The 25,025-nt window shown below is 43.3% G+C and overlaps 1 protein-coding gene across 1 annotated transcript in view; it reads right to left on the reverse strand.

Annotated features, from left to right (window-relative positions):
• Nucleotides 1-270: 270 nt before the first annotated feature.
• Nucleotides 271-25,025, reverse strand: part of mrpl23 (mitochondrial ribosomal protein L23) — a 33,164-nt gene continuing 8,409 nt past the window's right edge. Inside the window, exons 3-5 of the mRNA XM_010732742.3 lie at nucleotides 23,948-24,030; nucleotides 18,470-18,543; nucleotides 271-1,301 (exon numbers count right to left, since the gene is read on the reverse strand). Coding sequence (XP_010731044.1) covers nucleotides 1,137-1,301; nucleotides 18,470-18,543; nucleotides 23,948-24,030 — 322 coding nt within the window. The 3' untranslated portion in view covers nucleotides 271-1,136. The remainder of the gene's footprint in view (nucleotides 1,302-18,469; nucleotides 18,544-23,947; nucleotides 24,031-25,025) is intronic.

Here is a 25,025-nt window from a genome sequence, read left to right on the forward strand (position 1 = left end):
TACTGTAACCTTGGCCTCTCAGCATAATGGAGGGTCTGAGCGAGCCCAGGAGAGGTCCCTCCCCTTTATGGGCCTTATTACCGTAAGAGAGCTCAGTCCTCCAGTGGCCCGATTCAAACACAGATCATTACTTTGTCAAAACAGCTACCAGACCACGTTGGCACACGCGCAGGCCAGCTTGTGTGGCGAACAGTGTCTCAAAGTGCCAGTTGTTGAGCGCAGCAGCCGTGGGAGATGAGGCGAGGAGAACACAAGAAAAAGTAAGCAGAGCACTTTTGGACAAGTGACCGTTTATTAGTTCTTATTCCAACAGCACTTACAATTAGACAGATTCACTGGCAAGTCCCGCGTGCTAGGCAAACACACACAAACACTGGGTACAATCCTCTCTCAGAGTTATGGCAAGAGGTGCTACCACAAAATAATAAAACACTCCAGCAAATTCCATATTGTTGCTTTGCTGAAACAACATCTCAATTGTTGTTTACCTAAAGTGGTCAATTAATCCAAGGCAAACTCATAAAAGAGGAAAGGATGTGGGTTGTCCAGGTAGTCTGATCCAGCTGGCTCAGAGTCAGAGCTACTAGGGATACCACAGTTTACCACTCCCCAGCGTGGCAGAGAAAGAGGAGTGTGGGAGAGGGACAAGGAGAAAGAGGGACAGCAGGGGACACACAGACGAGAAGGAAAGGAAACTCCTGAAGAAAGAGGAGAGACAATGAAAGAGGAGGTGCAGAGGTACTGGTGCCAAGGAGGAGGAGTTAAAGGAGAGGTGGAACAGGATGAGTGGGAGGAGGAAGGAGAGGAGGTCATCTGAGGTGATGGAGATTCTGTACGGTGGGCTGGTTTCATGAAAGATGGAGCCGAGCCACTCTCCTCCTCCTGCGATTCTGTTCTGGCTCGGGTTACTGGACTGAGGCCTCACAAACTCACTCACACACACACACACACACCAAACACATGTCTCCAGTCTTACACACACACGCTCATTCTTCTTTACTACACACTTGTGAGTGTTTTCTGACAGAAATAGAAGTGACATCACAACAGTCCCAATCGTAAATCAATACATGTTGCTCCCAATGAAACACCCACGCACACATACGAGCACAAGATTTCCCGGTCAGTGGGTTGTCTCATAGTCCGAACCACTCAGTGACCCCTCCTCTCCTGGGGTCGAGTTTCTGCCTCTGCTTCTCGTCCTCCATGAACTTCTCCTGCAGCTCGTCCATGGAGCCCTCTTCCACCGTCTGGTCTTTTTTAGGGAAGATGTCAGGGAAGGTAAATGTCTGACCTTGGGCCTGGGATGCAAAGAAAAAAAGAAGTTTCAATAAGCAAAGAAAGCATCGCGTTCCTACCTAATAACAAGATGAATTAGTTGTTCTACTGTTTGTACTGTAAATCATTTCACAAAACAATTGTTGGGTGCAAAAACAAAAGTGTCAAACAGCGTTTTCCTTTTCTTATGCAGAGGCGAGCAGTGAGATACTGATTTGGAATTCAGGACACCGTTTCACCCTCTATACTCCTCTTCCAGCTACACAAACGCTCTCTTTCTCTTTGGCATTCAATTTCTCCCACATTTAATCTCTCATCTCTCTCCATTTCTCTGGTCTTGATTTATTCAGAGGGAAAGGATGGTATCCATTATTTATTCCATACCAACCCATCTCTGGCCTAATGCATCACTGGTCCAACCATAGTCTGTGTCAGGCTCGCCATAGAGTACAGTACAGTACACACACACACACACACACACACACACACACACACACACACACACACACACACATATGCATGCTTGCACGCCCACACACAAAAAAATAACAGAGAAGTGGGTGCAGGCATGCACACATATCCATAGCCTCTCTCTCTCAGCCTCTCCCATGGACACCTGGCAACAAGAATTTACTGTTATCAATCTCTAGTGGAGCAAAATCTTTGTCATCCTTAAATGACTCAACTTCATATGAAGCCCGATCATAACTTTTGGAGATCACTAAGTGTTTGAAACTGCTAATTCCCACAAATGTCACCACAGTGAATAATGACGTTACAACAAACAACAGCTTCCACTTCATAATAACAAATAGCCAAATGTCATTTTATGACTCATTATCTTCCACATTATTTATAGAGGCCTACAACTATAAAAATGAATTGCTTGCTTGAACGCAATTGTCAATCAACTATTCTGTTTAAATATGTGAAATATTTTGTTTGGGGTCAGTGTGTAGGCGTTAAGGAATGGTCTGGCTCTGATGTGAAAGTTACTTTGTCTGTCTCCAACCCCCAAAATACCAAGAGAAACATGCATATAATTACCACATAGCATGGTTTAATTCCCAAAGGAAAAGACAACATCAAGCTCACTCAGCCAAAGATGCAGAATGGAGCGGCCGAGACAACCTACAGCAGGAGTCCCGGGGTGTATATTACTGTATGTTTAGACTGGTGGATGTATAAATGTGTATGCCCAGGTGCATGTTTGCACACTTTTTTGCTTTTGCTTGTAAGGTCATAACCAGGTAAGAACATGAAAAAACATCAGTTTATTCATCTTGCAAAAACAACAACTGATTTTGCAAAGCAGCAGACTTGTTTTGAAATGCATTTCCCCTGTAGCTTTACTTCACTTTATTTCCTCGCACGTCCAAATGTGTAGTCCCAGAGGACAGTGTTAATAGCAGAAATTTAAAAAAAACTGACAGCTTACAGTATGCTTCCAATGACAGAAAATGTAGAGAAAATGGGAAGGAAATGTAAATCAGCAGGTGATCATGTATCAGAGTGCCTTAAATTCAAAGTTAAGTAAAGTTGAAAAAAAAAAAAAACATTGACAAAGTTCTTCATATCAAACTGCAAAAAATAGTTTTTTCCCCTTCCATCTGTATAATGACGTTTGAAAACTGTCTCAAAATAAAGTGCAACAGATTAGCTAAAAATAATGAGCCCAAATAAGACACAGTATTTTCTCTTTATTTGTTGGCGCTTCCACCAGTATTTCTTTCTACTGCCTAATCTTAAACAAGACACCCTGGTGGGAGGAAACTGGCTGGGTTTTGGCCTACAAAGATCCAAAAGGTCATTGCATTTATTGCATTAAGATATTAACCACAACCCAGTCTTTATGAATGTGAACTATAGTCCAGGCATGACCAGGCATCTAACTACATCCAAAACACAACTATTATGGAAACTACTATTTTGGTATGATACTTTACACAGACTTGAATTCATGTTACTCTCTAAAACCTTGCCATTTCAGTTTAAACTCTCTGATACCAGCTTTGAGGAGCAGCTAGAGCAAAACATGCACAACCTTTAATCAAAAGAAAAAGCCACCCTGTTCTTGTGTTCCTGTCTTTTGGCAACGCCTGCATTGCAAACTACAGGAGGTTTTCTAGTGAGTGTAGTAATACAGGAAGAGGGACAAGAGTGCCGACCCAGTGAGGAGGAGAGGGTTTAGTCAGTCACAAGCAGAGAGCTGCCAAACACCAAAGAAGCACCTGGAAACCAACGGCACTGCCAAGACCCTTGGTGTCTCTGCACTCGCACACACTGCCATCGAGGAATGCAGAATCCAGAACACAAACACTGGACCAGGCCAAGGGAATGTTTGCTGCAGGAGTAAGAGGAGAGAAGGAGGCAACAGGGAGTATGATGTGGGTAGACGATGTGAGGAAACGATTGGGAGAGGAGGAAGAGGAAAGCAGGGGTGACGGAGGAAGGGGTCTACCACAGCACTATAAACACCAGACCTGGCAATGGAAGGAACAATGAAGCAGTGAGCCAAACAAGACTTCACCCAACTTGAACCAAACGTTGTCGCATGACAATTCCCAGTTATACAGCGTAACGCTGGACACCTTGTGTATACACACGGCGAAGATTAATACCGGCTTCAGAGAGCGCGATTCACAAAAACAACAAAGCCTGAGATTGAAATCAACAAAGAGCTGAGACTCGTTAAACAAGTCTTATTGTTGGCAGCAGGCCGCGCCCTGCGTGTTTGTGTGTACGCGTGTGCACACACGTATGTCAAACGTCTGCTGGACACATTTCCACAGTGAGAGAAAGTGTTGGCAGAAAGCGTTCATACTTTTGTTTAAAATACATACATTGCACCACAGCAGAGGCAAAGTCCATGTCCCTTAGTCTCCATGTGCTCCGAGCCAAAACGAAGTTTCCTGTGTGTGTGTGTGTGTGTGTCTGTCTGTCTCTCAGACTCTCTCTACTTGTGTATTTGCGTGTGTGTAAGAGAGAGGCAGTGTGTGTGTATGAGTGCATACTGAGTGATTTATGGAGAAGACAGAAGCCTAGCCAAAAGGGACAAAAGTGGAGAAAGACGGTCGGGCATTATGTGCCTCCAGGGCTTTTCTTTCTGTTACCTACTACACTTCTTAGACGACAAATTGTAGGCATGGATATTTTTCCTCACTCTGCCATCATCTTCACCATGCTCCCAATTGAATCGAGCTGCCATCCAGGAATATTAAGATGAGGCCCCACGCTGCTAGTGATGTAAACATACTCCTCTTACGCACATGAACAACCCATTACACCCACAGTTTCCCTCTCAATGGGAAAAGAAGGAGAAACACTGGAGGGGGGAGAAGGGAAGGGAAATGTTGTCATTGACTCACTACCAACCCGTCTCACTTTCCACATCTGTGTGTATGTTTCCTTATTAAGCTCTAATTCAATGTCTTGTTCTAGTCCAAAATGTGTGTATTTAGGGTGTGGGTCTGCCCTGTGTCATATTTGGGGACCACTGTGTTTTAACTGTTGATTGGGGACACCTGTTAAATTAGGGACAACAATCAGTGTCCCCGTCTTGTTTTCACAGCAGTTACATTCAGAAAATGCTTATAATTGGTGTAAGCCTCCAGGGTTCCAATGTACTTGAGTGAAATAGCCTCAAATCAAACCTAGGTTTATGTACGTGCACGCTCATGTGACAGAGTCATACACAAACCCCTAAGTAATCCTGTTTGTGGCCCCAGAGGGAGGAAAGGAAGGAAGGAAAGAGGAGAGTGAAAAGAGAGAAGACCAAGCGAGAGATGGAAAGAGAGACACAAAGGACAACTGTATTATATCTGACTGACCTTTGCTTCTGATCTGTGACAAACTAAGCATGCAGTCAAAAACTCAAAAACAGCCACATGGGGGGAAAAAAGACCTGGTGTGTGTTTGTCTGTGTAATAATTTCCCCTTCGGAGAAGAAAGAGAGAGAAGAATGTTGAAAGAATGGACAAATGTGTGTCCGGCAACCTTGGAATGCATGTGAAATCAATACAGGGAAAAATGTGAAGGGGGTGACTCTTTTTATTATTCAGAAACTTTGATTTAAATGAAATATGAAAGCCATAGTTGTTCTGGCTTGATGTGTTAAACTGTCTTTGATGAAAACAGGAAGGTGCCGGTGCTTGTTGCTTGAATAGAACATTATGGCACAGTCAGCAGCTGAGGACACAAAAGGCTGATTCAACCTGCTGCTCTGAGAGTTAAAACATACGAGACATGAGTGGACTGGACCGGGCCCGGACCAGCTGTGGGACCAGACATCGCCGTGTGACAGATGAGATACACATCAGCATTGCCTCTGAATGGGCTGCACAGTAAGAGCTACGCTACAAATCCGAAAATAAAAAACTAGAAGGTTACAAAGATGAATACTCAACTCCATTGTAGTAGGTTTGACTTCATTTTCCAATATCCCCAATTCACAGAATAGCCTTCATGGTATCAGGTTTTATGTCCTCTGGAATGAAAGGATCTTGGAGCAATATTTTATTACTTTGAAGACTGTTTAACAGCTGTAAAACTACTCTTGAGGTCAAGTGGTGACTTCAATTCAGATAATCTAGACAATTTAAAAATTCAATCCATCAGAAAAAGCATTCTAACCACTCTTTTACGACCCAGGATCAGACTTTCTTTTGTGCTTTTTTAAAACCTCGAGCACCTAGAGTTATTGTGAAGCTAAATAAGATGTGACTGAGGGGTGGGGGCCAAGTACACTGACTTCTTGAATGACCACACTTGACCGAATTAACGAACAGAGGAGCTCTCAATGTGGTAACAGAGACTGGAAAGTCTTTAAGTTGTTGGAAAATGTGAAACCGAGCCATTCACACCCACCCTAAGAGACTGTCAGACAAACTACACATCGCTTTTTCATTTGATGAGGGACAATCCAGAAGGCATCTAAAGATAGAGTCATTCACAAGGCAGTCAATAAAATGTTTTTTTTTTTTTTTTTTTTTTTTAAATCAACCAGATGTTGGTGGTTGCCATTAGACTACGGCCTAATCTGGGCCGCACACTGAAACAGAGAGGTGTTGACGACGCGGTGAGAAATCTCATAAGGTTGTGGCTCATGCGGCTGTGGTGGCAGTGTGGTGGGGTAAACTGTAGCAAACAAAGACATCTTGAGTACTGGTGGTGGTGGTGGTGGTGGGTCTGTGTGTGTGTGTGTGTGTGTGTGTGTGGTAGTGAGAGACAGAAATCGAGGTGTTCACATAGCGGTAGAATCTATTTTGACCGCATGGTAGGAGAGCCTGGCAGACTACAGAGGGTAAGACCACAGTGATGAGGTTACCAGGATTAGCGCTGAGGGCATCCCCCTGCTGAGTGTGTGTGAGGGATAAGTGTGTGTGGTGTGTGTGTGTGTGTGTGTGTACACCCTTTTTATAAAAGGAACTGTTGACCGAGCATGCATAATGCATGTTCTTTCAGCATCTCATGCAGATGTACACGTTGACACCTGAAGCTGTTAGAAGCACCAGTTCCTTCTGTTGGCCAGTAACCAGCTCCTCTTGTCCAGTTGAAGGAGGTCACATGCCTTGCTCAAGGGCAACTCAATGAGCGGGACGAGCATTTACTACACTCTTCCCAAATCCTCACTCTGGATTTTAAAAGGTGCTACCACACCTTTGTGAGTCTGTTTTCTTTGGTCTCAACCACCAAACCAAATTTTGTTGCATTTTTCTATTCGGTTCATTTAAGTTCACACTGCCTAATTACAAGTGAACCGGGGCTTGTAAACGAAAGTCAGATGGACGCACAAGAAGCTTGTTTATTGGACAGAGTTTTGGCAACCTGTCATCCTGCAAGATTACAGATTTTGGCAGCCGAGGGGCAAGAGGGAAAAAAAGGGTTTAACTAAGCATCATGAATTTGTCTCCGATTTTTTTTTTTTTTTTCATAATTTAGCATTTCTGGTCTTCATACCAGATAAGAAGGAAATAGCTGACAACACTCATCCGTACAGGCTGTGGTTTGCCCTTGGTTCATTTTGTTATGCTAGGCTTTCCAAGCATGAGTAACTGCTGGCTATCCGATGTCAACATCCGTCTCCTTGTACCCATAAAATCATATGAAAAAATTACCAACAATGGACAACATGTTCATGAGAATGTTTTTGGGGCTGTTTTGTAGTTAGTTCAGATTACATTCCCTGTTCTAACAAATTGTAGTTCGTTTGAAAGCCGACCTGTCAGGTTTGGTTTGAATTATCCGGTTCTTCCTTAACTGAAACAGAACCAAAAGTAAGAAGGCTTTTTCACACTTGAGACAACACCAGGACAGTTTTCCCCAAGAGTTATGGATGTATTGATTATGAATGTTGCTTTCAGACTCTTGCAGTTTTATAGGGTGTTCTGGTGGTCACTCCAAAATGGTTGCTTCCAGACAGTTCTGGTGTTGTGCCATAACGTCCTCACATAATGTCAAAACCATCATTTCACTTTTTCTGAAATTATACTATGGTGATCATCTTATTATATTATAAAACAGTTAATAAAACACCATTTTTTTTGTTTGTGTGTGTAATTTTGCAAAAGCTGTGTTTCAATGGTGTCATGTTGCACAGTACATCCCCAGGATTTTTCTGTATACTAACAAACCCACAGTAATGACTCCCCCCTCTGAATGTGGGGCTGGGACAATAACAGATGAGACTTTTCTTGTTCTTGAGAAGCTGCAGTGTTTATTAATTGACAAACTGTAACCTACACTGTACATTTACTGCCAGATAAACAATTTACTGCCAAACTTTACCTCTACTCTGCACACTTTCACTGTCTGTCTCCCGCACACACAAATTACACAGTGCACTATGTATGACTGTAAGGATACACTGCTTTTTCATCATGGTAAGAATGAATCCATGTCGTCACAGCCCTATCTAGATCTCTAGCTCAGCCTGGTACTGTATTATCTAGGAGTGCTTTTGTATCTGTAATCACAGAAAGAAAGTCAAAGAAAACTGGGAGAGGCAGGAAAGACGATGGAAGAGGGCAGAAGAGGAGAAGAGATGTAGCCTGATGACTGTAAACAGCTCCCACTGCCAGGCCCCTGGGTGGGCCACACATTCACTCTCACTTTATCTCATTGACACACACACGCACACACACACACGCACACACGCTGCCTTGTCATGCCTGTCCAGACCTCCTGGTACAAACCATTCCAGGAACTGAAAAGTGAGAGATGGAGATGAAGATAACAGGGTTCTTGCACAGTTTTTTTTTCAAAGTCAAATTCAATGCTTTTTAAAACCTTTTAAGACCTCAAACAAATATATAAAGATAGATAGATATATTAGATATAAAAGAATGCATTTTATATCTTTAAGACTATAAATAGTTTCTTTGATCGAGAAGAGACCATTTATTGAGTCCTACCATACGTTATCATTCAATGTGAAAGAATGGTGCGACATGTGAAGAACCCAGAACCTCAGCCCTTCGTGTTTGTGGCACAAAGTTGCTTTATGCTGGATGTTGTTAAGAAGTTGCGAGGGAGCCAGCAAAAGTTTCAGGTGTGCTACATGAAAACAATGCAAGCATTAACACAACTCTCACGAGTTGTTGCTGCATACCGCTGGTGTTTCCCAGATTTCATGTTGGATTCAACAGCTTTCTCCCACATGGTGTCTAACAAGAAAAGTCCTTCAGAATAAATTGCACCAAGATAACTGAACTGTTGTTTTCACAGGAAAGCGTGAGATGATTTTGCATACAGCGAAATAACAGCTGAGAGAAAAAAACAAAGTGAAATCATCTCTCAGTGTAAAAGACAGATAAGTGGCAGTGAGAGTACACCACTAACCAATAGCATCCTGCTGCGGGTTTGTTCGGGGTCATGACCCTGGGCCCTCCCTCCAATTACAATGACATCTCCTCCACAGCCTGACAACAGCCAAATAACTTGGTCAGCTTTGGCTTGCAGCAGTGTATGTTTGAGTGCGTCTCCATGTCATTCATTAATATGGTTGTTATAAACCCATGGTTCTCATGATGGAGACAGACAATGTTTTGTGTGCACAGATGTGTATGTGCATGTGGGGGTTATTAATTGCTTGCCATGTGACTCTAGATTCAGCAATGACGCATCAACTTCTTCTGGTTTACTCCATCGCCCAGTGCCGGCTATATAATCACCTACTCACCTCTGACTGGTGGCCACTTTTATATTTTTAATATGCTGCCATGACATCAGACTGTCTGGGCAAATGTCTAAAGAGGAAACAAGATTATGAACACAGCGTCACATCCAGCATCTGCTAATAGATCTTTTTTAGTTAACCACATTTAATTAACTAATCTTAACAACTACGCTATATACTCTGCAAAACCGCACGTTTTATTCTCCTTTCTGACGCAACAGTCATTTCTTGCTCCATGAAGGAACTTAGTGCAATTAATATACTTTGGTTAAAAATCTAGACAAATTAACATTTATTTTTTATTATGTGGCTGTCATTTCTTAGTCGAGCCAAACATATGGGGCTCCTATGCACATGTCGAGTTAATCCAGCACTCCACTTTGAAACCAGCATGTGAACAGTGGACTTCCATCTAGAGAGGTAATTACTGAATTGAAAAACCTTGGAAGGCTATGGAATAAAAGAATGCCAACCATGAATAACATCATCACTAGGGTGTGAGTTCATAAAAATCGGAAGGATTATAACATTAAAACCTTGTTTCTGTAATAACATAAAACAATTAAAATTATCTCACAGCTAAAACAATGAAGCATGAACCAGCTTTAGCTAAGAAGATGTGAAGTTGTTTGGAGGTAATCAGTTCATCTCATTTTAGGTAAAGTTATTATCCAGTACCATATCGAAGTACTGAGTTTATATTAGATTTGTATCGGCAGTCAGAAAAGGCTGGTTGAGTCGAAATAAATTCATCTCATATTTTTGTGATGGATAATAAACAATTTTGCTCTTAAAGACAAAGTACTTAACGTCAGATGCATGAGGTTGTGAGACTGCTATCTATTTATGTGGTACCTAGAGATTCCCAGCCCGAGTATGTTTATGCTTTGTGAGACAAAGAGCAGGAGTCAGGCAGGTGGGAGAACAGCGGCTCTGGTGTCAACTGGAAATACTTTAAGATCTATCACATGGACCCTCTGGGATACTAGTCTAAGGCGTCCAGTGATACATACACAAATATTTCTGCCCAGAGACAAACAGAGTGAGTGTGAGTGTGAGTGTGTGTGTGTGTGTGTGTGTGTGCGTGTGCGTGTTTGTGCAGTTTTCATGTCTGGGCATGTCTGCTCCCAGCCTGCTACTGGAGACATTGGATCCTGGTAACAGTTCTCAGGAAAAGATCATCACCATCTAAATACACACCCAGCCACCCACAAAGACGTTTACATCCATCTGGTCTTGAACTGGACACTTTGAGGATATGAACGACGACGACGGCGACAACAACAACAATGACATCAATGACACAAACAGCAACAGCCAAGAATAACACAACCAAATCTGTCCACGTCAGCAATAATGACTGACAAGCGGTGAATCATATCGCTTTCGGTTGCTAACCCAACCTCTGTACCTTAAAATCACACCTAAACCTCACCAATCTCAGCCATCCACCCCCATTACACACACATACACACACATAAACAGCTGTTCACTATCATTATCCCCTCCATCTATGTCATTCACCCCCCAACCCCCATGATGTACCCCATTTCTCTCTTCCCAACGCATGTAAACAACCATCACATACACTCCCCCACTCAATTTCAAGCATCCCCTCCATCCACCCTGCCCCCTTTCGGCCCCAGACCCAACTATCTAGGCTACCAAACAAACATACATACAAACAGTTCAGACCCATGCACACACAAACACACTCACCCCTACATGCACATGCAACATCCAGGCAATGCCCCTGCCCCCTCCCCAACTCTGAGGAATGCAGGGACCAGCTGGTGGAGAAAATAAAAAACGAAGAAGCATACCAAAACAGGAAATGCATCAGCAGGGGCCTATCAGAGGGCTTTATCAGGCCAGTGGCAGCCCCGCTGAGAACCTGGGTGGCGCCGCATGCTGATTGGCCGATCAAAGTGGCAGCTGTGTCATTACAGGTCAAGAGGTCAGGGGTAATCAAGAAAGGTTACGAGCATGCGTACTCGAATATGTGTGTGAGCACTGGTATGCATGTGTACACGTGTGTGTGTGTGTGTGTGTGTGTGTTACCATAGCTATCTAAATGAGGGGAACCTGGAGGAAATGTGGGAGGAAATGAGGGTGATGAGGGAAGATGCTGCGGAGGGAGATAAAGCAAGAATCAATCGAAACCGACAAAAAGGAAAGATGGAGGAAGAGATGGAGAAACAGAAAGAGGGAAAGAGAGGATGAGCTCTCCAGACCTGTGTGTTCATACAGCTGAACTGTGCTTTTCATCTGTTGCTACATTACGCTAGACTTCGGTTCTGATTTTCGATTTGTCCTGCTTGTCTCTCTAGATAAAAATCACCAGTGAACCTTTGCTGTGGCAATACATCTGCAGCACAGTCACGTCATTAAAGCCTGTGTCATCTGAACTGAATTGAGTGCAAAGAGTCAAACGTGTGAGAGAGAGAAACAACAGAGAGCCTCGACTGTAGCCATTCAAAAAAAGGTTTGCGTGTGAGATTCCAAACCGGATGGTTAAGACCCTGCTCGGATCTCTATAATTCATGTTCTCTCTCCACTAAGCTCTTACGAAACCTACACATACACACACACAGGATTTTACTTAGGAGTGAATTTTCCAAATCAGGAGACACATAGGAAGATGGGGAGGGGGGGCTTTCAGCGAAGCTTGATTGCCAGGAAAAGCTTCTGCTTTTATTAGGCTCACTAGCATACTCGCACGTCCGTGCACACGCATATATATGTACACACACTAATTAGTGTATCAGCCCATCCCTTCCTTCCAAAGATATATACGCCTAGAGTGCTGACAGATACATTTAAGTGAAAGTAGGGCTGCATGACTCTGGATAAAAAGGAGAACCGTGATTTTCTCACTTTGAAGATCAATTTTCTCTCCCAGCTTGTAGTTAAAATATTTAATAAAAAATATTTGCCTCTGTGAGCTCACTGGACATGACGGTGATGATGATGCCGAATAAGGCTCTCATTAAAGTGGCCGAAATTTGCTGTTAGATGCTCTGCCTTTGATAGAGTTCAGCATATTGTATTTTGTGGTGATTATATAAATCTGTGGCGTTTTACTATGGACAAGTGTGTTTCTGACTTTCATCAATGTCTTTCTAACCATAAGAGTTAGGCACAGCAGAATATGACCTGTTATCTACATATCAAGTGTGAGCACAATTGATACGTGATTTTTTCCAAGTCAAATTTGGCTGTGGGTATATAGTAATTGCAGAAAAACTTTTGTTAGACAATACGATTGTGCTTTTTTTCAGTAATGCTATCAATTCACAAAAAAATGAGGAACACTAATCAAAGAAAATGCAAAAGACAGAACATTATACTAAAGGACTAACTATTCTTGTATTGCTTCTTCAACTGAAGGAGAATGTCTCTGCTACTAAATAGGAAAAATGGGTGTTGTATGACATAACTGTATAAACCAAAGAAACCTGATTCGTACTGTACAGACTATGGATACCTGCAGCTGCTACTGTCTTTATTTATATTTTTTGCTCTGTTGTCTCTTTTTTCATTGTATATATGAACGAAACATGTATAGGAATAACACAAGGGGATGCTCTTTGCTGTGAAAAGTAGAGTTTCTGACTGTTGCATTGTCCGCTCCTCCTACTCCTCTATTCATGGGCATGCTTGCTTTGAATTACACTAAGATTTACAATATTTATTGTATTAGTGGCTACTGGAAAGCAGCTAGCTTAAAAGGAGTAACACTGTCGTGTAAAGAAGCACAAGCGGTATGAATTCAAATGAAAAATCTCATTTGATGAATCATCCAGCCGAAGAGAACGAATGAGACAAACTGAGGAGAAGAGAGCACTGGGAGAAAAGTGGCAGAAGTTAAAAATGTTAATTGGCGTGATAAGCAAGGGTGAGGCAGCACGAGGAAGGGAAGGAAGCAGAGCGGCAGACAGACAGACAAGGCTGTGTGAGGAAAGCCTGTGTTTGCGTGACAAGGTGGAAAGGAGGAAGAGGGAGGGAAAGAAAGCAGGAGCCATCATGATCCAAATGGTTGAAAATAATAAAATTCCACACAGATAAGCAAGATTTCCCCCTCGGTCCGACCGCCTGAATCAGCACCTCCAGCTTCAGAGAGCAGGGGCTCAGAACGGAGAACAGGAATGGGAAAAGTGAGGGGGGTTGGGATCATGGGAGTTTGAAGCCCCTCATCCTGTACCCCTCTCCACCACCACCAACACCACCACCACCACCACCCCCCCTTTAGCCCAGCCAGATACACACAGTCACATAACTACAACCCTGGAGGGTCTATTGTTAAGCAACACGGAGTCAATAACCGATAGGAGGTGATGGGAGGCTAGTGAGATAGCTGTACAGCAAAACGTTGCCATCTAGTGTCAGTCAAACAGAGAGGAGAGCCAGACTTGGCCACAGCTTCCCTCTCATAATCACTCTCAATACAGCTGTTTCTTTCTCTCTCCCTCCTTTTCAGCTGTGTCACAACTCCTCCATGTTTGTCTCTCTCTCCCTCTCCTTCTCTCTCCCTCTGAGAGTGATGCCTTCCCCGTGGGCCAAGCGGGGGTGGAGAAAGCGACAGAAAGAAACACGGGAAATGAGCAATTTGAATGAAGCTACCACTTATTCTACAACTGTTGGTCCAACCCCATATTTTGTTTTGTTCTGTGGTTGTCGGGTCGGGACATTGCTTTGGGCCATCGAGCAATCTGACTGGTGCAACTGGTTTGCTGCATTGTTGTTAGTGACCAAGACCCTGGAGAAAAACCTTGACACCTTATTAACTGCTTTTATGAAAACGTGGCCACCGGGCACATAAACAATCATAAAGAGCTACTAGTGGTGTGTGTGTGTGTATGTGTGTGAAAGAGCTTTTTGCTTTTAATCCATGCAAGACAAAATTACCATTTCCCAGACCTCCCTGGGAAACACACCGAGTGAACTTGTAATATTATAATATTCTGTATGGTTTCATTAAACTAAAACACATTTAAGATATGTGTAAATGATTCTAGGCTATCGCCTACTAGAGTGTGTCTACTCATCTAGTATAGTAGTATAGTGACAGCGTTGGTTTATGTGTAAACAAAACTGGCTGCTCGCTTCATGACAACTGAAGGTCGGTATCGTGACAACACCTCAGACCATCTGTGTGCCTGCTCTCCCTTCTGCTGCAAAGTTTTCACTCATCGTCTACTTTCACTACTTTCGCCCTTAGTCAGACTCTCCTCTGACTGCATGAAGTGATCTTTTGTCTACAGATAAAACTCTGTTGAATGGAGCTTGTGTGGGATTGTGCAACCACACCCCACACAAAAAGGACGGACTCACGACGATGCTTACAGACTCCCGACGAGTCCAGATGACTGCTGATGCACATGACTTTAAATCTCGGTGTATTAGGTGTAAACACAGTGTCAAACAACGGTTAGCTAGGGTGGTTGCAAGCATCCCACAGGTGCCTGGACGTGCCATGCAGTGGCCAACACGCAACAAAAACAAACTGCCGCTCCTCCCTTCTGACTTTCTCTGAACACAACTCCAGGAAAATGTCTGAGATTCCTTTCTTTACATGGATAACATCACAGTCTTTCAGGAAAATGATGGTGAACCTTCACCTAAAAGCTAACAAACCTCCCCATGTCAATTAGAAAACAAGGTTTTGAATACATTCTGAATTTGCAAAATATTCAGTTAGAACAATCATAACGCTCCCTTTAATGGAGGTTTAAACACATAATGCAAATGAGATTAACAAATAAAATGTTAAATGTTACAATTAAATCATGTCAGATTAACAATCTGACAATCTGCTGATGAGATAAAAAGTAGAAACGTTTATAGTGTGCATTTGACATTTACAGCACAATGTGCCACTAAACTGGATCATTCAGAAATGCTGAGACTGGTCAGGCATCCCATTCATATATTCACAGCGTCACCGTCCGGGAGCTTTCAACATGCACTCTGAGCACTCAGCTCACTGAAGTGCTGCAGCTGGCACCAGCCAGAAAAGCTCACTCGCAAACTAGCTGCCACTCCAAAGAGAGAAAATAACTCCTCCTCCGACCAAAACGCACCGCAGCCTTTTCATTTACATGCCAGGCAAGAGAGTACTTTATCGTAAATGTTTGACTGACAATAATGTTGCAGAACAATGACTGAAAACATTCAGAACTGACTATAATTTCAGGAGTGGAGCGCTTTCTCTTTTATAAAAAGCAGCAGAATGGGTTTTCGAAAGGTTTTCGCATTGGAAGCGAGGTTTAACTGGAAATGATGGCACAGTGCACTTCAGCTGTGAGATGGGCCAAGAGAATTTAATGAGGGTAAACCACAGGGTCAGACTGATGTATTACGAACATGATGGACTACACAAAAAAAAAAAAGAAAAAGAAAAAAAAGCCTTCTTCTCTAGCAGGCACATTCAAGGAAACTTTGAAAGAAAATTTGCTGCAAAAATAGATTTTGTCATAATAAAAAGGTGATGTGAGCTGCTAAGCACATGCTAGAATATTCTTAAAAACTAGAGAGAAATGTTATTACTCAAAGATACAGTGAATCTAATTACACCTACTGTACATGAAGTAATGTCTACAACAGAGGTCAAGTAGTGCAATGTAGAATTGGATTTCCCAACATCGAACCTTTACAGCGTCAAATACAGAGTTTTTAGCCCTTTTAGACTCAGCTAGTCGTAGCAGTGCATGAAAGCAAGTCTGACTCTATACACACCAGTCCCCCTGATGCGTAGCCAGACCTAAAAGTAGTCTGATAGACTGAAGATTTCTCATTTTGTACTGCTGTTTTTGTCACCCCAGCACCAGCCCCACACACACACACCCCCCAATTGCTTTGCCCCGTCTCTGGACCTCCCAGCTCTGGCATGACTCCATCATGCCCTTAGTCACCTCTCCTGTGTGAGCCCCTCTCTCACACACACACACACACACACACACACGTGTGCGCGCAGACGCTATCTCCTCCCCCCGTTACTGGGGTCCCCCACCCCCTAAGCCTGAGGAAAATGGCCGTCACGGAACCCCGCTAACGGGAGGCCTCCCCTCGACCACAAACCAAGAGTAAGGAATATGAGAGAGAGAGAGAGAGAGAGAGAGAGCAAACGTATTACTGCTGCAATATTAGCTGATGGAGGGAGTGTGGGGGCGGGGAGAGGAGGGTGAGGGTAGAATGGGGGGACCGCGGTGTGAGCATCGACCGGCAGAACACTCTCCCACATGTGGAGTCAATTAGGAACAATCTTGTTTTCTACCCACCGCTGCAAAGAAAGGAGGGTTTTCTGGGGCTCTGTGTGTGTGTGTGTGTGTGTGTGTGTGTGTGTGTGTGTGTACACAAGAGAGAGAGAGAGAGAGAGTGAGTGAGGTAGGAAAGGGGAGTTGAGAGAGCATGTTTTTCCGAAAACCTGCCAGAGAAATAGGCCGGATATTCGGTTTTATATCAAGCCATTTTAAGCACAAAGAGTCTGCATCTCAGTGTTTCTGCCCACTGTTCACCGTCAAATGAGCATGACTTCAGAAAACCGCAACGTGATTGTGACTACAGAGCAAATGACACTCGGAGGAGGGAGGGGGGGGCAAAAAAAACATCAGTCTTCTAGGGTTAAGCATGCATGAATGATGCACACATCTCATAGACTGCGTGTGTGTGTGTGCTGTTCCGCATTCTCACACCTATCATCGTTGTGTGCGTCTGGTGAGACAGAAGCATCACTACTGACTCCGCTAGGAATTCCAGACGCACACAAAATCACAGGCCACTTCCTTGGTGTCAGACAAGAGGAAGTCTCCCCTTTTAAAAGATTCATGGCTGCTTCAAGTATGTATCCTCTTTCAAATTGTCGTGTTTAGACAATTTTCATTATTCATCCGTTTCAAGATTGATGGCTCCCAGTCGGGTGGGCGGCGCGGCGTAAACAAGCGTCTACACCGCTGTTGATTTATCTGGGCAAGATCAAAACGGCAGGCACAAAACAAAGGCCCCTTGCTTTTCACGTCTGCATCAAAGGCGCATTAAAACAGTGACTTTTTTTGACATTTGAAGGGGGGGGGGTTGTTTGATTTCAAAGAGTAACAGACTTCAAACATTGGCAAGACGTGCAGGGAATGGGCCTTCCTGACCCAGAGCTCACCTCAAACACAGGTGTGAATGGCCGTGATGCAACGAGGGAGCCTGGGCTGACATGCCAACATCAGGAGTGTCCCTTCAAAACCTAAGTGCACATGATTGCTCACATTCCAGCCATGGCACAACACAAAAGCACAGAAAAAGAGAGGCATACTAGATGATAACCATATCTCAATATTTCCTGTAATAAGTCTGGCATGTAACCAAAGACAACCTCTCACCCTCAGGCCCTGCAAGAACCCAGACTGCTGCTTTCTCAAGAGGGCAGCCAGAGTGTGTGAACCACACCGGAGAGAGATGCAACGTGGAGCTGTGTGATTTGTGTGTGTCTACGTATGTATGTATGTGTGTGTGTGAGGCTTTTCTCATGAGAGCAGGGAATAACATGACAAACAGTGCTTGTTACATGTGTGTGTGTGTGTGTGTGTGTGTGCGTGTGCACAGTGATGTTCATTCTTGTTGTGTGTCTATTCATACCAGGGTGTGTGTCTGTGTGTGTGTGTGTGAGACCTCACCTTCAAAAGGCCGCCTTGCGCCTCAGGGCTCTATAGGGGGAACATCAACTAACCCGTCTCACCTCTCTCACCCAGCAAGCCCCCCCCACACTTCAAAATGACACAAAAGCTGAAGGCTCAAGGCCCCCAAAATGCCCTTTCCCCCTGTGTATTGTCTTTAATAATGCAGCCTCCACAATTAGAAAAAAAAAAAAGTGCTGCGTGTTCGAGAGAGAAAGTTATTGTGGAGAGGTCTCCACCTCCCACTGTGTACTGGACAGGAGTCAATGTGCTAATGCTCCTCTAACACACCAACCAGAAAAGACCAGGAGTAGCAGTATGAATGTGTGTATATGCGTGTGTGTCTTCTTACCAACTGAACGTAGGCTACTTTATAGTCAGGCTGCTTAACCTTCTGGTGTAGGTGATTCCTCTTCTTGTTGGAGCCTGAGAAACAAAGAGAACAGCAGGTATTGCATTTGTTTGCAGGAAGAAAAACATGAATGACTAAACATGAGTCAATTCTGGTTATGAGACAGCAGACAGTGGGACAGAGATGATGATGAGAGTGATGATGATGCTGGCATTTATGAATATGGTCAGAGTAGGGCTGGACAAACATTCACCATTCACACCTACGGCAATTTAGAGTCACCAATTAACCTATTAAGTGCATGTCTTTAGATTGTGGGAGGAAGCCGGAGAGAATGGAAACACTCAGCCGAGGTTCGAACCCAGAACCTTCTTGCTGTGAGGCCACAGTGTTAACCACTGCACCCCCTTAACATTATCGTAAATTAAATATTTTTGAGCTAGGAGACATATGATGGCATCACCTAGAGCCCTTGAAAACAGTGCTAATCGTTGCTTCTGATGTTATTAAGTGAATAAACGATTAATTGATTATGAAAATAATTGTTTGTTTTAGCCCTGATTACTGTTATGATTGCATAGGCTGTGGATCGAGGTCAGCAAAATGACTAAAACACCATGTTGACATATATAGCGGGTAAAGTAAGTATTGAACATGTCACCAACATATTTCTAAAGGTGCTATTGACATGACATTTTCACCAGATGTTGGTAACAACCCAAGTAATCCATACATACATGAAACTAAAACAAATAGGTTCAGAATGTGAAATGACAGGGAAAAAGCATTGAACACATGAATAAAGGGAGGTGCAAAAAGGGATGGAAAGCCAAGAAGTGAAATCTATCAGTAATTAGAAAGCAATCTTAATAAATTAATATCAGCTTGTTCAGTCCCAACTGATAACCTATAAAAAGGTGTCTCATGACCAAGGTGTCACACAAGGAACGTCTCTTCATGGGTGAAAGCAAAGAGCTCTCTCAAGACCTTTGCAACCTTATTGTTGCAAAACATACAGAAGGATTTTTAAATTTCTGAATGTTCCAGTAAGCACTGTTGGGGCCATAATCCACAAGTGGAAAAAACATAATTTCACCATAAACTGGCCACGACCAGGTGCTTCTCACAAAATTTCTCACAGAAGAGTGAAAAGAATTATCAGAAGAGTTGTGGTCAGCTGTGGAGAGCTTCAGAAAGATCTGGAATTTACCAAGTACAACTGTTTCAAAGAAACCAATAAGTAATGCACTCAACCGTCACGCTCACCACGCAAGACTCCATTACTGGAAGAATATAGTCTGGTCAGATGAGAGCAAGATTGAACTCTTTGGATGCTATAATACACACTGTGTCTGGAGGACAAAATGCACTGCACATTGCCCCAAAAACACCATACCAACAGTGACGTTTGGAAGTGGGAACATCATGGTGTGAGGCTGTTTTTCAGCATAAGGTACTGGCAAACTTCATATAACTGAAGGAAGGATGAATGAAAAAATGTGCTGAGATATTCTTGATAAAAATCTGCTGCCATCTACCAGGATGATGAAGATGAAACGAGGGTAGACATTTCAGCAAGACTGTGATCCCAAACACACAGCCAAGGAAACTCTCAATTGGTTTCAGAGAAAGAAAATAAAGCTGCTAGAATGGCCCAGCCAATCACCTGACACCTGACTGATAAATTTTAGTAAGCGTGTCCAATACTTTTTCCCTGTGTCATTCCACATTACTTATTTTTGCACTTATTTGTTTTGGTTTCTTTGTATGCATGGATTACTTGGGTTGTTACCAACATCTGGTAAAAATTTCATGTCAACAGCACCTTTTAAAAATATGTTTACTGAGAAAAATTGTGTGTTTAGTGCTTATTTTGCCCACTGCATTTGCATGCAGTGCATTATCACACTATCTATTTCATACCTGAATTATCTGAACAACTAATTTTTGTTCATTTTCCTGTACAGTAGAGAATATTTTGTGTGTACACATGAAGGAGCAGAGCTTGATCTTGTTGACTGTGGAAGGCAGGTTAACTTCTTCCCCAGCTGGAGATGATGATGATGATGACATCATCCTCTCTCCTGTCAGACCTTTCCAAGTCTGGAAGATAGGGGAGTGTGTGTGCGCGCAAGTGTGTGTATGTGTACAAGTGTGTGTATGTATGTGCGGAGACTGGCTTCAAATAAATCAAAAAATAATTTTATTAAATTTACAGTCCAGGCACTTCACACAGATATCTCCATCTTCACGTTAAGGCCTGACTATCATTGATGGATAGTGACCAGAGCATCAAACGGTTCATCTCTTCCTTAGAAGTCTAATCTCAATGAGACCCTGGTGGTCAAGTCAATAGGCCCTCTGAGAAACCGCCAGTGCCATGGGAACGGTTTATGACATGAAAAACAAGGGAAACATTCCGCTGTAATGAGTCATTAGTGTGTGTGTGTGTGTGTGTGAGTGTGTATACGGTGTGTGTGTGTCTATGTGTGTGTGGTACGTGTAGGTAGTAATCACAAGCCAGGCAGCCCACTGCTCAGGGAAAGCCCTGAGAAGGGTTATAAACCCTCCCTCCCCCCCGCACCCCTGGCTAACTGGAGGCCCCTGTGTGGGTGGGAGACAGAGGTAACGAAGAGTGTGTGTGTGTGTGTGTCTTTGTGTGTGTGTGTGTGTGTGTGTGTGTGTGTGTGTGTGTGTTTTGTGTTGTGTGTTGTGTGTGATTGCTGAGGAAATCCACAGGCAAATGCTACAACCTTTGAAACACCAAGGTAAGGCAGTGACCTGGCCCCCTGCCCAATGGACAAGAAATACACAGGAGACACACACTTGAACACCTTTAAAAAAAACAAGGTACAAAGTAGTGTTTCTCATAATTCACATGGCCCTTTCCTAACACATACAGACACACAGACAGAGCTTTCATACAACACTTGCAAACGCAAGCACAATTTCTCCCACTTTGAGATTGCGGTTTGGCAGCCAGCTATCATGTTACAAATCCCAGGCCGGAGGGGTAACCATGGCAACTTCTTCCAAAATACCCCTGCCGCCCATGGAGGGAAGAAAGGGTCGTTTGCGCCCCTCGCTCTCCTCTGCTGGTTCCCGTCTTTACGCTGCCAATGGAGTGGAACTCCTGACGTGGACAGGGATACCTTCTCTGACGCACCTCGGGATCACCAGGGCCCCCGAGCTGCCCTTTCTTCTCTATCCTCCTCTGTCTCCCCACAGCTCACTGCTTTCCTTCCACCCACCCTCCCCGAGGGGCTTTCCTTTTCCCCTAGCTTTTAATGACACAACCCTAATAAACAGCGTTAATGGGTCCTCCACACTGCAGGCTAGGCTAAGCTAGGCGCCTTTCTCCTCCTCCCTCCCTCCACGTCTTCTTCCCTGTCTCTCCTCCAGAGGTAGAGGGGGCTCCTCGTGGCCCTTCAGGCACAGCGTAAAGGGGGCTCGTGCCTCCTCTTCTCAGCTGTTACTCGGTGTCTCTCCAACTTAAAGCTACCCATATGTCCTCTCCTTCTGTTCTTCCATGAACTTGCAAATTCCTAAACTTGTGGGGAGCCCCCTAAATGGTCCATGCAAACTTGAGCTGTTTGCTCCCCCAATAAAAAGTCTTGGAGTATTACATCAATGATACAACACTGGTGATCATCCTTGGCGAGGGGGCAGGAGGGGATAGGGCACTTTGGGCCCTGAAGCTGCAAGTTTGTAAGTGAATAGTATGTGTTTGTGTGGAGGGAGCGTGGGGTGTCCTGGGACAGCTGGAGGCTGGAATGCTGCAGCAGCAGATTGTCAGATAAGCAGCTGTGTGTGTTAGGGGAAAGGAGAGCCAGGCACGCTAACCACTACCGCAACTAGCCGTTTGGAATACACTCCCGCTGCTGCATGTCAATGAGAAGATCGTCTACATCACGAGCTGAAATTGCTAATCGCTGCTAACCGCCATTTACAGTCTCTGAAACTGAATCAATTTGACTTATGCTTTCAAAAACAAAAAGCATCTTTCTGTGAATTCCACCAAACCACAACCAAAATTTTAGTTGCAAAATTGTTTTAAAGGGCCACTGGGATGGATAAACCATTAAGATAAGATGTTAATTCAATTTGGCACAGCAGCACAGAGGGTATGAGGTGCAAAATAAACCTTAATATGATGTCCATGTTGTTGTTATGTGGACAAAAATATTAATAAAACCTCACATTAAGTCCAGGAGGTTTATACATCAACCCCAACAGTCAATCTTCAGGATTTTTCTTCTTCTGCATCCATCAAAAGGCTCATAGAAAAATAAACCAATAGGTGGACAATGCTGCAGGAGTGGTAACAACTTTAAATGAATACTTTGGTAACATTTTCTGTCATAGTTCTCATTGCAATTTTCAATAATGGACTGCAGTGAGTAGTTTTGCATTTTACTTATGTAATTGTTTCATATCAAATTTCAACACGTCTTCCATGTAATGTAAAAGTATTGCATATATTTTTTTTATTTCATGAGTTTATGAAGTTCCCTTTTTTCATCAAGTTATCAATTTAACTATTTATTATTTTGTTGTTTTGTTAAATAAACTGTGGAAGTCAAGACGTACTGAGAACAGACATACTCACAACAGCTGCAGTACAGCTTTAGGATTTTAATTTGGGTGAAATGTTTGTGGCTTAGTATTGCATACCATGAATTAAGGGTTTTCACCACTGCCTTAACACACTCTCTCTCAACTGTATGGATGGGTTCAATGTCTTTATATAGATGTACAGTCATTGTGCGTGTGATGTGCTTCCACCACTAGCTCTCCACGCCATAAGGTCAGTGACTCAGGAAATGGTGTCTTCATTGTAGGTTCTCAAAGAATAGTGCACTTAATGTGATGTTACCAATGTTAATAATTCAAAGATAAAAAGTTCATATAATGATGATGCACAGACTGGGTAATGTTCATGCCAGTTGTTCCACCCACTTCAAGCCTGAGAAAATTAGGGATTAATACAACTGTGTAGAAATCTGAAATCTTTCATTAATTAATTTTATCTATCTGGAAATGTGTCTTAAGTTTTTGGAATTGATCCAAAACTGACCCGTGGATAGTCAGACCGGACACTGACCCGAAAAACCCCAACAGAGAGAGAATACCAGCCCTTGCAGCAGCATGATGCAGCAACAACTAAAGAACCGTTGCTGTCGATGTGGATTCATTCTGATATTAGACGGTGGACACATAGATCCTACATTCTTGGCAATAACAGGATCTGACCTGACTAAATCAGACTAAATATGGACCCGGCCCTTACTCTGGTTCTGGTCCAGGTCTCAGTTACTTGGACCATGTGAGGTACAGTGTGAGCTAGTGCTCACACGTCTATAAATCAGTAAGCCTATGAGAAATATGAAAATTTTATGAAGTAGGGTCAACCACTGCAAGTTCTGTACATGTAACAGCATTCTGTCTGTGCTCGTGCAAAGCAGTGAGGACACTCACCAAACTGTATCCTGGTACGAACAGCTCCTACAGGGACGTTATAGATCTTCTCCAGGTAGTTCTTTACGTCACACTTGGTCATTCTGTCCAGAACAGACAGAGAAGATACAAACACACAAACAGGGAGGGAGAAAGAGAGAGAGAGAGAGAGGAGAACAAGGGTTATGCAAGACTTTCCAGCATTAGTGTTTGCATGTGGTAAGGAGTGGGAGATGGAAGAGAGTGAGGAAAGGATGTCTGAGGTTGCAGTCCAGCACTTGTAAGGTTAAATGCTGGATGACTGTCCATCAAATAAAACCACATTCACTTAATTGACACAGACATAGAAATGATACAGCCTGTTTCCACACTGCATTCCCATAAACTCTGCTGTTATATTACCTACTGTAACAGACAGGACACTCCCATATGAACCCATATTCAGCTTTTCTCTGGACCATAAAGTGGAGAAAGAGAAATGTGAGTGTCAGTGTTCATCCAATTAACTGTCTGCATGTATTGATCGCGCCCGGTGAAACCCTACACAGGAAGTGGGCCTGGCACCAACTGATCCGATGGGCCAGCCGAGCTAAAGCTAGCCCACTGGGCAGCATTTGGAACGGATTTCTCCGACCAGAGGAAGAAAGGCTTTTAACGGCTAATCAATCTAGCCAATTGGATTAGCCTGGTAGAGAGCACTTCCCAAATGCGTCTGACAAAGTGCTTAATAGCGACGCCGTGGTCTGGCATGAGTGCCTCGGATATGGCGTCTTCTATCACCTCATATGTTTCTTTGATAGGACAGGATAATGTAATATTCCCTATTTTTCAGAGTAAACAGCACAATACCTTGAGCTGTTGTTACAATATTAGGTGAGGCAGACATTTGCATGAGAAAATCCCATCTGTGAATACAAAGACTCTTTGTACCCAAGAATGATGTAATATATGTTTCCATGCTGTACAAACAATTGCCTTTTCCTCTATAATACGCTAAATTTTGGCAAAGCTGACACTGATGTAGACGTACAACACTTCCATTTGACCTGCAAAGTTCTGTTTATCGAGAGAGGTAAGCTTACATTTACGATACTTGTGT

This window comes from Larimichthys crocea, chromosome XXI, assembly GCF_000972845.2.
Source record: "Larimichthys crocea isolate SSNF chromosome XXI, L_crocea_2.0, whole genome shotgun sequence".
Classification (NCBI taxonomy): domain Eukaryota; kingdom Metazoa; phylum Chordata; class Actinopteri; family Sciaenidae; genus Larimichthys; species Larimichthys crocea.